Below are 14,058 nucleotides of genomic sequence, written 5' to 3'. Positions count from 1 at the left end.
AAATTCAAACCTCAACGAAACTTATTTTCTTCGATTTGTTTAACTTCTAATATTTCCAACGTATATGTACCATCACTCTAATCACCCATAAACTTGGTGGATAATCTCATTTCCATTACTAATGTCATTTAACTCGCACGCCTTCCAACGCATGAAAATACGGGATGTAACACATACGCGCGGAGATGGTCGCGAGGCGTACGCCGACGTGTGGAGACGCACCACAACCTTCTCCCATTTAGGGATCAGCTAGACCGCATGACGGCGCAGACGGTATGTTCATATTTTGGATCCACACGCTAGACCACATAGCTACTATTTTAGTTTTTTATTGTTAACTAGTTCAATTCTTTTTACAGGCTTTTATATGGACGCCGTATGATCATATTTTGGATGAGCTGCCAGCGTTTTGTAGGGCTGGTCAGCACATATGGATGTCACGGTGTCCATTGATACATATGTCTCAAAATGCTTCAACTGTTAAGGTTTCACTATTTTGGGATGGAGATATCGTCGAGGAGAATTACTCCATTCATTATAGTATCAAACCAAAAGCCCATGTTAAATTTCCAACAACTTTAAATTATGAAACACTAGTCAGTTACACGCACAAAAGAATGAAAACTACACCCACTGAGTTTGGAATCTCACTAACTGGCAGATATCCACAAACAATATCAAACGGTGTAGTGCGTTATGGCATGCACAATATCAACGATGATGAATCTTTGAGTGATTATTTGGGATCGCCGAAAGAATATCGTGATTTAGTATTTATTAATGTTCTTGAGATGTATGTTGAAAAGATACCTCGAGAAGAAGTCCCTCAAGTCCAGCCTATTCATGGTAACACTTATGGGGACTTTAGTTCTTATGGAGACATTTTGAGTGGTCAAGTGCCGCTGAAAAATCTAAGCTAGCAATTTAATCAAGCTTACAATGAAAATTGGTAAATATGGATTTTTCATATTATTATTATGTATAGTAGCACGTGTTTGTTGTATGAATTGGTAAATAACCAGTTTTCAAATCTTTATAGGAACTATTCTCAAAACTCGCCAGTGGTACCAAGTATGGATGTTGGTCAATCCTCTCAGTTCGGTGGAGTTGATCGTTCTCCACACCATGACAGTGCTTATGAACAACAGTAAGTTCATCACCTTGATATTAAATTTTATATATATATAGAAAATCTTCATATATATATATATATATATATATATATATATATATATATATATATATATATATATATGATGTTGGTATTTAAAATATGTTACTTTTCGTGTAGGAGGATGAATGCACTTGATAATGAAGATTTTCCTAATTATTATGAGTCATCATCAAGTGATGACGATGAAATAACTAATAATGCAGAGGTAACCGATGATGAAGATGATGATGATGTTCAAGTTGGTATGCCCAACAATATTCCTCAAAGCCAAAACCAACAAGAACCAATGCACCACCACGTACCACCACCGATGGCTGAAAACCCAACTTCTGAAAGCCCAATTCAGTGGCATTCTAACAATATCCCTTATCTTGACAGCCTGCAGGGTCGTGATGATGCATTTGTCTTCACAAGAGAAGATGGTGATAGTCGCCTAAAAACCTGGATTGAACCAAAGGATCTCAACAAAGATCGATGCTACCTTGCAAAGGGAATGTTGTTCGCATCCAAAAAGGCGTTGCAACGGGCTGTCAAAATTTATTGTTTTAAGGACATGAGGGAGTTTAAGTTTGATCAGTCAAACACAAAGATATGGAGGCTAGTTTGTAGACGATGGTATCAAGGCTGTGAGTGGTTGCTTCGGGGAATTGTTAAGCCTGATAGTATGTGGGCTATCACAAAATTCTGCGAAAGACACACTTGTGATATGGAAGAAAATCGAGCAGATCATTATAATTTAGATACAAACATGATTGCTCAAGTGTTACTTAAAGACATTGCCGAAACGCCAAGGTAACTTATCCTACCTAGTACATTATATGTCTTATATCAATTGAAAGATCATTACTAAATGTTGTTTGTTTAAACTTGTGCAGGTTCCCCATCAAAAATTGTATTCGAAACGTTCAAACCGTATATAGTAAAACTATAAGCAACAGAAAGGGATTTCTCGGGCGTAGACGCGCTTTTGAGATGGTCTTTGGAAATTGGCATACTTCTTTTCAATCGCTGCCAAGGTATATGGCAGCTCTACAACATTTTAATAATGGTACTATTGTAGAGTGGCGGCTTATAGAGGGTAAAATCTTCAACTTCGTATTTTGGACATTCAAACCATGCATTGATGGTTTTGCTCACTGCCGACCAATGATAACCATAGATGGTATGCATGTATATGGTGCCTACGACATCAAGCTCCTAATTGCAATGGGAATGGATGCTAATGGATCAATATTTCCTCTTGCTTTCGCAATTGCCGCTAACGAGAGCAACGACACATGGGGGATCTTTTTGACCCATTTGAAAACTCATGTTATTAAGGATCGTACCGGCATATGCGTGCTGTCTGATCGTCATAAAGGCATATTGCACAATATGAATAATTTATCGGGGTGACAGCCTCCTTTTGTTTACCATCGCTATTGTTTAAGGCACTTGAAGACAAATTTACAATCAAAGTTTCACAATGGCACTCTAAACAAATTGATGTGGGGGGCTGCGATGGAGCATCAATAAAGAAAATGGGCTGCAAAAATGGATCTGATCAGAGTAGTGAGTGAACCCGCATACGTTTGGTTGATGAAACTCGAAGTTGAAAAATGGACGCTTCATGCTGATGGAGGCAAAAGATAGGGCATGCTCACAACAAACAGCTCAGAGTCTTTCAATGACTTGGTGAAATCTGCTCGAGGACAACCTGTCACTGTAATGGTGAGAATGACTTTCAAGCAGGTTGTGGAGCGATTTGTTGTTAGGACAAGGCAGGCCAGAGCGATATTAGCCGACGGCGGGACATGGATGCCAAAGCCCTTCAAAAATATGGAGCATTATGGAAAAAAAAATGTGAGCATCACCAAATGACCGAGTATGACCCAATTCAATATGTGTATGAAGTTAGGACGGGTTATTGCAACGGTAAGGGTGGAAACGTGCATACTGTTTATGAGGCAACAAGAACATGCACTTGTGGTAAGTGGCAAACGTACCACATGTCGTGTTCTTATGCTGTCAAGTGTTTCGAGAGAATGAGAAAAATGGTAACAAGTTATGTGGTGGGGGAATACAAGGTCCACAGTTAACTTAGAGCATATTCCGGCCAATTCCACCCACTTGGTAATGAAGCTTATTGGCCAAACGAGCCGTTTTCAATGGTTGCTAACAAGGATTACATCAGGAAATTGGGCATTAACTCACGGAGTCGTAGACCCAATCAAATGGATGTTAGTAAAAGAACTTACTCTCGCAAGTGCTCTACATGTAAGCAATATGGCCATGACAAGCGTTCGTGTGGGCAACAAGGCCATGGTAGTACAAGCACGTCTTGAAGTAATAGAGCCTCTAGAACTTGAAGATTGTATTGTTATTGTAATTTATTATTGTATTGCTTTGAATTAGTACTGTAATTAAATGAAATGAATTATTTTTTAATTAGTATAAACCTCTCGTATTGGATGAATTATTATTAAATCAAATATTTATATTTGTACATTCAAATATAATAAAACACTTAAATCAAAACCCCATAAATATGACAAGTTTCAAAACTTACTTCGGGGCACTTTAGAACCCCTAAAACGACGATCCAAATGTTTAGGTGGACTTGATGTAATGAGCCGACATTATTGTACGCAAAAAAAGATATTAAGTTTTATATAAAATATTGATATTTTGGGGTTTTGAAACATGACTAATCTTTGCCCAAAGTATGAAAAAAAAACGTGATTTGAAAAGTAACACCAAAGAAAAAAGAAAAAAAAAAAGACCTCCTTCACGTACAAAATTCGTGCGTGAAACGCCCAAGTTGCATTTTTGCAGTTTGGTCCTTTCACGCACTAAATGCACTAATTTAGTGCGTGAAACCTACTAATATTTTTTTTTGTGCTAGTTTGGTTCAATTTTTTTCTTTTTTATGCTAAAAAAATCACAGATTCTGTCTTACAATTGAATGGCTACTTCATAGTTTAGACTTCGTACTAAATTAGTGTCACGTCAAAACAGATGCAAGGACTGAAAAAAGAGGGGGATGTCTAACGAGAAAAATGACAACATAGTAATAGCATCATCGTCTAATATTACTATAGTCTTTTTTTATCTTTTTTTTTTTCTATTTCTGGGGAGGTGTTTTTTTTTTTTTTTTGGGGGGAGGGGGGGGGGGGGGGGGGGAGCGTTTGGCATTAACAAGAAATAGAGATCTTCAGTTTTTGGCCTTGTGGGCATTCGAATATTTGAGAATGAAAATTACTATAATGACATTAATATGTAACCAAAGTGGGAAGATGACAATGAACGATGGAAGACAAAGTGATAAATGCAAGCTAAAGAACTTTAAAAAGATCAATTTTCAACTTTCCTATCCTTACAGTAACATTGTGCATACTAATAAAGCATCTAGAATTGGAATTAGCAATAATTGGGTATCATTGGGAACACAAACTCCAACGAACTACTGTAAATCAATTATCATATAGAAGATTCGACAGCAGAGAAGAGGAATGCTCAAAATCTACCATCTACAGTAATAGTATTTAGCTTTTTATGCAAATTGGAATAGGATAAAGATCTTGATCTTTAATCTATAATTTACACGATGCCACTTATTGAATGTGGCGAAGTCTTTTAAGCAATTTCCTAAAAGAAAAATAAGATTGTGGCCTTGTTAACATTTTTACGCCTCTACTTTATAACAGAATAAGTATCTTCCCAGAAAGTGATTTTGATTCGTGCCATGGCTTTTATTGTCTACTGAACTGTAGTAAGAAAGAAAAAGAAAAAGAAGCCACGCTTTGGTTGGAAAATATTGCTCCTTCTTGTTGCAGGGAATAAAAGGTACTGGGGAGGGGCCTAATTCTCCCTCAAAAATCAAACTTGTCCACTACCAAAGAAATCCTTAAAAGCTAATCTTTGACTTTATCAAGCAAATGCAATTGCATCATTTTGGTTTTACTTGATAAATCAATCAATTATTATGCCTCAATTCCAAATTAGTTGAATCAAACTTTATGATTCATCTATATCTATTCATTCAAAAGATTCGTCGAATTAGATTATTTTTACGTTGTCAATCAACCTATTGTTTCCGTATTTAATTTAACCTGATAATTAGGGGTGTACATGGACCGGGTTAGTTCGGATTTCTTAAACACCAAACCAAACCAATTGCGTCGGATTTTTAAATTTATACACCAAACCAAACCAATAAAATTCGGGTTTTTCAACCTCGGGTTTTCTCGGGTTATTTAGGTTTTTTTTTTCAGAATAATCTTGATACAAAACATATAACTTTTGCGTCAAATATTTTTTTAGTCCTAGGAAGATACAATTATGTAATTAAGGTGTTTCATAAGAAAACAACACAAAATGTGAGAAGAGTGATGACATTGTATTAAAATATTCAACAAAAGATAATAAAATCGATTAAAATAAATATTGCTAATTAATAAGCCATAAAGAAAATGACCATAATCTAAAAATACTAAGTCATGCTAAAATAAGTACGGCTAATACGTATTAATTACATGACAAGAAAAAAATACTTAAGTTCTGTATTTTCACTCTCTAAACCAATTATGCAAAACTAAAGAATAGATATCCAACATTATTGTCATTTCTATGGGTAAATTGAAATTCTTTTGTTAGTATTAGTGTTGAGTTTGTTTTGGTTTGGACTTTATATGAGTTATTAACATCCATAGGATATAAAACTTAATCACATTCAAAATCCTAAGTTCAAGCTTGAATATTATGATAATAGATGTAAAATTATGAAAAAAATTAAGAAATATTTATAAATTACATTAGAAATAAATATTTTTATGTATAAAATATTTTAAAAATTGAATACATGTAATGTCGGGTTGGTTTGGTTCGTTTTGACCTTTTTTAGCTAAAACCAAACCAAACCAATTATGATCGGGTTTTTTTTTCCAACACCAAACCAAGTCAAACCAAACCACTAGTCGGGTTTTTTCTCAGTTTAACTCGATTTATCGATTTGATGCGATTTATCGGTTTACTTTGTACACCCTTACTGATAATTTAGACGAAATTCTCCGTAGCCAGGCAATCCAACCAAGCATAAATATATGAGCTGGCTCACACTCAACTAACTCATTAAGGTTCTTCAGAATTTCACTTTTGGAACCAAAGTAGAACATGATGAACAGAACCAGCACAAAACCCCTGAGGAGATCAGGGACATCTCTAGTAGCAACGAAAAGATTGAACAATACCTCTTCGTTCTCAATTGGACAAGCTCCACTCTCAGCTGCAAAGATCAAGGATGGTAACCAGCCATCTCCCACTCCAACCTACATAGAGTTCCCAACATCTCCCCAGCCACCTGATGATCACACTGGGTATCATGCTAATCACAATGGAACCATTGTTCATCATACTCACTCAAAGCACCCACTTGCAGAGATTACTCTCTCGGAACTATTTACTTGCTCAGGTTGCAAGGAGTTTGGCACTGGCCGTAGGTATGCATGCCGAGATTGTGATTATCAGCTTCATCACTTCTGTGCCTTATCACCACCCTCTCTTGAGGCTCATCCTTTCCATGGCCAGCACCAACTCGTCTTCCATGCTAAACCCAGACAAGGTACACATGTTTCCTACACAAAGTGGTGCATTTTTTTAAATTTTTTTTTGCAAGATATATGCTTCTACAAACTTAAATGCATACATATGTTGTTTGGCATATGTTCTGTGGTATGGTTTTTCCCATCTCCAGAATTTTCACATGATCTTTTTCTAAACAAATCAGTTAACGCTGGAATAGCGCGGCCAAGGTGTGATGTCTGCTCCAAGTCCACCAAAGGATTCACATTTAGATGTAGAGTCAACTCCTGTAATTTCCAGATGCATCCATGTTGTGCCATGCTTTCCACCGAGATTAAATTTCCCAATCATCAGCACCGACTAAAAGTCTTACCACCAGGAAACGCTTTGTTGGGTGGCGCTGGTGGTGGTCATGATCAATCAGGAATTGTATGCGGTGAGTGCAGGGAGAAAAGATCATCAGGTCGAGTGTACAGCTGCACAGTCTGTGACTACCATCTTCATGCACTGTGTGCTAAGTCCATGATCAATGGCCTCCAAGAATATGGAATCAAGCCTCCTAAGAAGCCCAATATGCTTGGGACTGCTGCTCGTGTTGCTTCTCAGGTTTTTATCAAAGCTTTTGGCGGTCTTATTGAAGGATTTGGAGAAGGGGTCGGAGAATTTCTGGTTGAGAATATTGGGAGAGGAAGAAGAAGGAGTAACAGAAGAAGAATGGATGAAGCATGCCCCAATCCACAGGCAGCACCATTCCCTCCCAAATAATTCCCCTCCATTTTCTTTCACTCTCAAGAAAGTGGAACAAAATGCAAATAAATATTCCTTATCATTATTATGCTTAGAAGACATAAGAATTTCTTTGTTAAATTGTTTAATAGCTTAACTTGTTGAAGCTTTTTAATGATGCAGAATGAATAAATTTCTAGATATTACAAAAAGGATGCATGTCACATAATATATAACAAGAAGTAACATTTTGCTTCGCTATCATTACATCGCATCATAAACAGAAGTTATTTGGTTAATTCAAGAACATGAGTCTTTTTTACATCCCATTATAAACAAGACCATATAAGCAGAGGCAATTTTATGCTTAAAATTTGGGTCACGTGAACACATGGTCACTTGACTAAACTCGATATATTATGTGTATAATTCTAAAAATATATCTAATATTAACTGAAGGAACACATGGTCAAACTAGGCTGAGTGGAACACTGGTTAGGGAGGGACTATGTATATTTCCTCAAGGTCTTGGGATCGAACTCGAGCTCTTGCACGTATTTGTTTTTTGCTTTTTTCTAAAGCAGTCTTTTAACTTTCATTTTTATATTATTCTAAATCTATTTTCTTCTATAATTCTAATTACCCAAAAGTAAAAAACATTTTTTTTTTAATATTACATCTAATGACTTTTTTTTCTCCCTATACTTCTAATTACCCCAAGTCCCAAAAGACAAAAGAAGTATAAAAAAAAACCATTGGCGCTAAGCTGCAACGAACCAAAGGCAAAAAAAATCAAAAAATCCCATAGCTAATGGTGAACCCATCCTCTTGAAATCCTAGATTCGCCTCTACATATAAGCTTAATTTCCCTGGGTATGGACAATCTCGAATACTCTTCTGGGCACAACATGTCTTCACCTTTTCGAGGTATGATATTATTTTCCAAAGAGATTTCAGATAAATTAGGAGCTCTCATATTACAGCCTTAAAACATAAAGAATACAGAACAATTATACCTGGGAGGATGCAAAACCACAGGCTTAACCACCACTGTCAACTTTGGGTAGGTGAATTTTCTAAAATATTTACAGAGACTTTAGAATTGAGAGCAAGTTATTGTGGAGTGGATCTGAGATATGCTCCAGCAGGTTTTGCACTGGGCCTTTACCTGTAAGAGCCGCTTGGACATAAAAGCCTAACCAGGCAACCATAGCAAGGCGCCCGTTTTTTATTTCTTTCACCTTTAGCTCTTCAAAAGCCATTGGATCTTTAGAGAGATTCAGTGGATCAAAAAGAACGCCTCCAGGATAATTGATGTCACCAGGCAGGTAAATTCCTAAGGGTTCCAAAGCCTCAATCCCACAATACCTTGCGTATTCTGGTCCAACCTATAACAGAAAAGTATGAAAGAACAGTTATTGCAAGAAAAGAAAAAATCAAGTCAAATTCCCATTGTTCATGTGAAAGAAACCATTTCCTAAGTCAAGTTCAAACAAGATAGTAGTTTCTTTTGTGAATGGTCAAACTACAGACTACAGTTACAGAATTTACGGTCCTATTTCTTCTCTAGGCATGGGATTATCCCCATGAGAATTGTTTCAACATGTTCACCAGCTACAGCACACAGGCAGGCATATTAAGAGGAATAAGTAGCAAACTGTCCCTTGAATGCAAAAACAGACACTTAATTCGAACTTAAGATCAACATTTGCACTTTATCTCAATGCCCCATTAAAAGTATTCACTCTCAAATGCATTGATCGACTGAACAAAATGGCTGAAGGAAGCAGCCATCTATTAATCATATTTAACCAATCAAGCATAGCTGTATGGGTGCAATTTGAACACAAAGCTACATTGTACTTCTTTTCTAGAAAGAGCTTGATCTATAGGGTTGCTAACTTGCTATCTTAATCTTGGAAAACTGTATCATGAGCTAAAAACTCAGATTACCTTCAGTTCATAGATTCAATGTACTATCAACCATCTCCACGACTGCAAAATGCCTACCTTTTTCATACAATGAGTGCATTGCAAGAGATAGAATGCACCTTTTACAAGAAGAATTCAAATAGTAACCAGAAAGTGTTTTTCGCACTCAACACATTTAATTAATTACTAGAAAGATCCACATAAAGCAAGTGTTTACACTCACCATCAAAAGGGCTTGGCAAATGGCTATGACAATGACTCCTTGACTTCCAGCTAAATGGAGTCCAGGGATCCCTAAATAGTCAAGTGTATCTCCCTGGAAAAAAATGGAGAGAAATAAATAAGAGAAAAAAGACACCTGCAATAAGCGCTGGATACAGAATTCATAAGGTTATTAGGAGGTCAATAATCTAATAGAACAACACTTTGATAAGAATATGAAGCAGGTGGGTGCTAAGAATTAATTATTGAAAGGAATACTTGCATGTTAAACACTGGATTCCAAAAGCGGAAATTTCATAAGAAAATCATATCAGAATTTAAGTGAAATTTTCTATGAAAACTTTGTGAAATCATTCCAAATTATGTTTACTCGGAAACCTGAGAACAAGGAAGCGTTGGATAATAATTTTGCCAAGAAATAGTATTCTAGTGGACGTTTGGCTTATTATAAAACAAATCCATTTCATAGAAATAGTTGGAAGACATTAAGTTACTTTTGGAGTATGTTACTCTAGTTTTTATCTTACTTGCAGCATTATCAAGTCATCTGATTCTCACCTACTTGCACATTTGACATGAGTTGTTTGGGTCGACAGACAAGGGTCGGATAACTGGAGAGATGAGATTGGTCCAAGTATGTCACACCTCATACAAGTCTAGACACAACCACAATCTAAATCTTTCTTATAGCATTTTTACAATGGAAACCCCATGACAGTTTCACTACTTTAGTGATATAGAAATTGTATATTCAATAGGTTAAATTTTAAGGAACTAAGTGCCCTTTGTTAGCTCTCTCCACCTTCTTTTTTCTTTTTTTTCTGGTACTCTCCATTCTTCCCTCCAGACTATTCTCTCCTACTCTCCTGTTCTTCCATTTCCCTGGCTGCTAGTCAAATTCTTCTTCCTCTCATCCTCTTCTCTACTTAAGGCACTACTGCTTCTTCTTTCTTCCTCCTTGTTATTTATTTCTAACCGGCTGAAATCTTTCAAAATTCCTCTTCTTTCTATAACTTCTCGAAAATCCTCTTCCTGAAATCCCTCTTGCTATTTTAACATTTTTGCATACCGCCAGTTATCTGCCATTGCTTTCCACTCCTATATTTGACTTCTCATCTTTCTCCTTTCCCCTTTTTAGTTTCGCTCTTCTGCTGCCAGCCACTTATACTTCTATATATATGACAAAACTTATATTGTTCTCCTCCTCCGCCTCTTTCATTCTTTGCTTTGCTATCCTTCTCTGCTCTCCTTCTATTCTCCAACATTTCTTCCTTTCTACTCCCTAGTATTCTCGCAACTGCTGCAGCTACTTCATTTTTGTCTACTGCTTCATTTCCATCTTACTCATATTAAGCAGTGAGGTTTTCAACCCTCATCCCTTCTTTATTCTTATTGAATCCAGGTATTGCTCCTCCTAAGTATCAGAACCCTATCTGCATCAGATTAATATTTCAAGAAACTAAAGAGCCTCATGCCTTCAAAGGATAAAGCAATAACTATTCCGCAATCCCAAAATAGTAGGGGTTGGTCATAGGAATCCCCTATCTCTGTTCTGCTCTACTTGACCAAATCCTTTAAAGGCTATTTGCATTTATAGATCTGAGTCCCAGGAAACCTGCTTATATACCCTTCCCATGAAGAAGTCAGTAGTAGCTGCTAATTGAGCTAAAAACTCCAAGCTACCAACTAAATCAATGTCTCAAATGAAAGAGATCACCATAACTAACTATAAGCTCCAACAGAAGAAAACTGATTTATCCTTTCAGCAGTCAAAATAAAAGGTGCATGATAAGTAGAGACAAGTGGACCGAAGCTTGTTAAGAGAACTTTGGCTTGGACCATCTGAGTGCATCAAATAGAAGGAAAGCTTAGAAGTTTTGGAGAAAACCCAAGTAAAGAATCTAACAGTCGCTAGCAGACAGTAGGAGAAAGGGTGATCATTTGGTCCCTTAATTTAGAGGGGAAAGCTCAAGCATGGGATCATTTGGAACTCATATATCAATAGCTAAGGGAGCATCATCTATTAACCAAGGGAAGTCTAGCAAAAGCACATATATGAAAGATAACCAACCTTAAGCTTTGAGTAGCCCACTCGCCACCAAACAGGTTCCACAAACTGAAAAAGTCCCGTCAGGTTTAAAATTTCTGGAATCAAAGCACCAAGAGCAGCCAGCATAGCCCAACGGCCATGCAATATTTCATAACTGTGAAGTAACCATAACAACTGAAATAAGTTCAAATGGAATTTAACGGAGCTTCTGTGTGGTTTCTGAACAAATAGTTTGTATGAGTGTGTGTTTGTTGCTACTTTTAAAATTCCAAAAGCTCCTCCAAAAGATTACACAATGGGATCTCTGAACATCCACGCTGGAAAATGTTCAATCCCTCATCCCAAACATGTCTGGCAGTAGAGCAACTTCCATGTCTTTGCATGGCCCTAAACACTGACCAGGTACGCATTTTGCAACCCTTTTCCCCCCCTTCTCCTCAAATACCGATTTCTAATACATTTTGGCTACAATTTTGCTCAAGAAACGTGTCTTTTCTATTCCAACTAAAAGAGGATCCGAAATGTCTCCAATCACCTAATCCTAACTTTCGGGGTTATTTCTCAATAGGTTATTGAAAGCACTGACTTTGTTCATTTCTTTTATGGGAAGCTCCAGTCTTTAAAAGGATAAATGTGCTGAAGAAGCATAAATGGTCACAAATCATTTAATGGGACATGATGTAGTACATCACCATTATCTACTTAGAATAAAAGCAATTTTGAACTAGCTAATAGAAGCAAAATCTAATCCATACTTAAAGTACTTTTGAAGGGCCACGGGATCCTTGCTCAACCCCCAGATATCAAATCCATAGTCCCCTGGTAGCTCCCCATTAAGATAAGCAGGGTAGTCATAAGAAATTGGACCAAGCCAGCGGGGGCGATCTTCTCCATACCAGATACTGCAAAGTAGAGATAATAGATCACAGGTTAGTGAATTCCCAGCAGTTGTGAAAACAAAGTGGATATGCAGACAAAAATTTCAAGCATGGCCAGGTGCAACTTCAGAGATTTATACAGTACAATATCTAGCAAAATTGTGGTTATCTCCATAAGGGATAAACATTTTCATAGTCACGAAAAGTACATGGCCTGAACGCAGTATTGCATTACTTATAAGAAAGTCTTGTTTTTCTCCACCATATTATACTGATTCACTTCCAGCAGCAAGAGACTGCACGCTGAAGTATACATTTGAGAGTAATTGGATGATATCTATTTCAACGAAAGCATTTTTTGGGGGGTGGGACTACCAAAAGAGTGGTAAGTATGTCAAAGCTGGAAATAACTTATGGCAAAAAATATCTACAGTCAAGTGAAAACAAGGGGCGCTGCTTACCACGTGATAGGGATAGAATGATTACCTATCGTTTCTTGCCATTTGTGCAAGTGCCTTGAACTTTGCGGAATTCTGTAGCGCAACCTTCTTTTTCTCTTGCAAGCGTTTACGGAGTGTTTCGCCGAAGCTACTGTTGGCGATAGCTTTGACGGCGGTGAAAGGAATCGCTGAGAATACCACAACACCCGCGAGCTTCAATGAAGAAAATTGGTTAGTCTTGGTATTCAATCGCTACCCGAAGAAGCAAACACAAACAGACACACACACACCTCTTGCCATGAAGCTTTGTGGCGCGAAAATGAATCGACTACACTTGGACTGCGATAAAACCTTTGGTGGTTTGAGACTATGAAATCGGATCCAATCAAAGTGGAGGATGATGGATGGAGCAGGCTCATGACTCCTGCATTCATTCCTTCGCATTCAGCACTCTTGTTATTTTTGACAAGATCCTGACGTGGTTCCTTCCCAGCCTCTAAAACCGTAAGCCCAATCAAAGGCCGTTCGGATTCGACCACCTGACACTAATTCAACTGCTTAAATGAAGTATACTTATCACACAGGGTTATTTTAAGTTTCGCATTTTGTGAATTATTTTTTTGATATATTGAAAAGATAACAAATTCCTTAAAATCTTTCAGTGATTTGAATTAACCACAAGGAAAAGAAAATCTATTTCCTTGAACCCAACTTTTAAAATGATCAAATCTTTATGTTTGTGACCTTCAATTGCCAAAAAGTCCCTCCATATCTGTATAATACCAGCCTTGTTTACAATTACATAAGCTTGAAAACAAGTTTGTGTTCAGTTTTTACCTCTAATTCTTTATATTCCTTTTTTTCTTTTTGCTAAGCTTAGCTCTTGTTTGATGTTACATAGCTAGATAATGAGGTTTGAAGTTGACTTCATCTTGAACAATTCAATAATCAATTGCCTTGTTTGACTTTGTAGTTTGTATCGCATAAAAATTGTCATGATACTTTCACTTATCTAATAGGAGTACTTCATTTGCTTTATGAAATTCAATTAGAATCTATCATAAATAAGCAGTGAAG

The 14,058-nt window shown here is 36.9% G+C and overlaps 2 protein-coding genes across 2 annotated transcripts; one reads left to right on the top strand and one right to left on the bottom strand.

Moving 5' to 3' along the window:
* The first annotated feature begins 6,240 nt into the window (after positions 1 to 6,240).
* LOC132628272 (uncharacterized) lies at positions 6,241 to 7,671 on the top strand. Its single transcript, XM_060344056.1, has 2 exons — positions 6,241 to 6,773; positions 6,939 to 7,671. Exons 1-2 carry the CDS (start codon positions 6,326 to 6,328, stop codon positions 7,496 to 7,498), a joined length of 1,008 nt encoding a protein of 335 aa, XP_060200039.1. The 5' UTR covers positions 6,241 to 6,325; the 3' UTR covers positions 7,499 to 7,671.
* Positions 7,672 to 8,372: 701 nt separating this feature from the next.
* Positions 8,373 to 13,708, bottom strand: LOC132628273 (chlorophyll a-b binding protein 7, chloroplastic). Its single transcript, XM_060344058.1, has 6 exons — positions 13,272 to 13,708; positions 13,028 to 13,194; positions 12,419 to 12,565; positions 11,685 to 11,817; positions 9,615 to 9,707; positions 8,373 to 8,847 (listed from the first exon to the last, which is right to left on the bottom strand). Exons 1-6 carry the CDS (start codon positions 13,413 to 13,415, stop codon positions 8,545 to 8,547), a joined length of 987 nt encoding a protein of 328 aa, XP_060200041.1. The 5' UTR covers positions 13,416 to 13,708; the 3' UTR covers positions 8,373 to 8,544.
* Between the last annotated feature and the right edge of the window lie 350 nt (positions 13,709 to 14,058).

The sequence above is a fragment of the Lycium barbarum genome, chromosome 2 (assembly GCF_019175385.1).
Source record: "Lycium barbarum isolate Lr01 chromosome 2, ASM1917538v2, whole genome shotgun sequence".
Taxonomy (NCBI): domain Eukaryota; kingdom Viridiplantae; phylum Streptophyta; class Magnoliopsida; order Solanales; family Solanaceae; genus Lycium; species Lycium barbarum.
The sequence above is the reverse complement of the archived record's forward strand: the minus strand, read 5'-3'. Positions and strand labels throughout refer to the sequence as shown.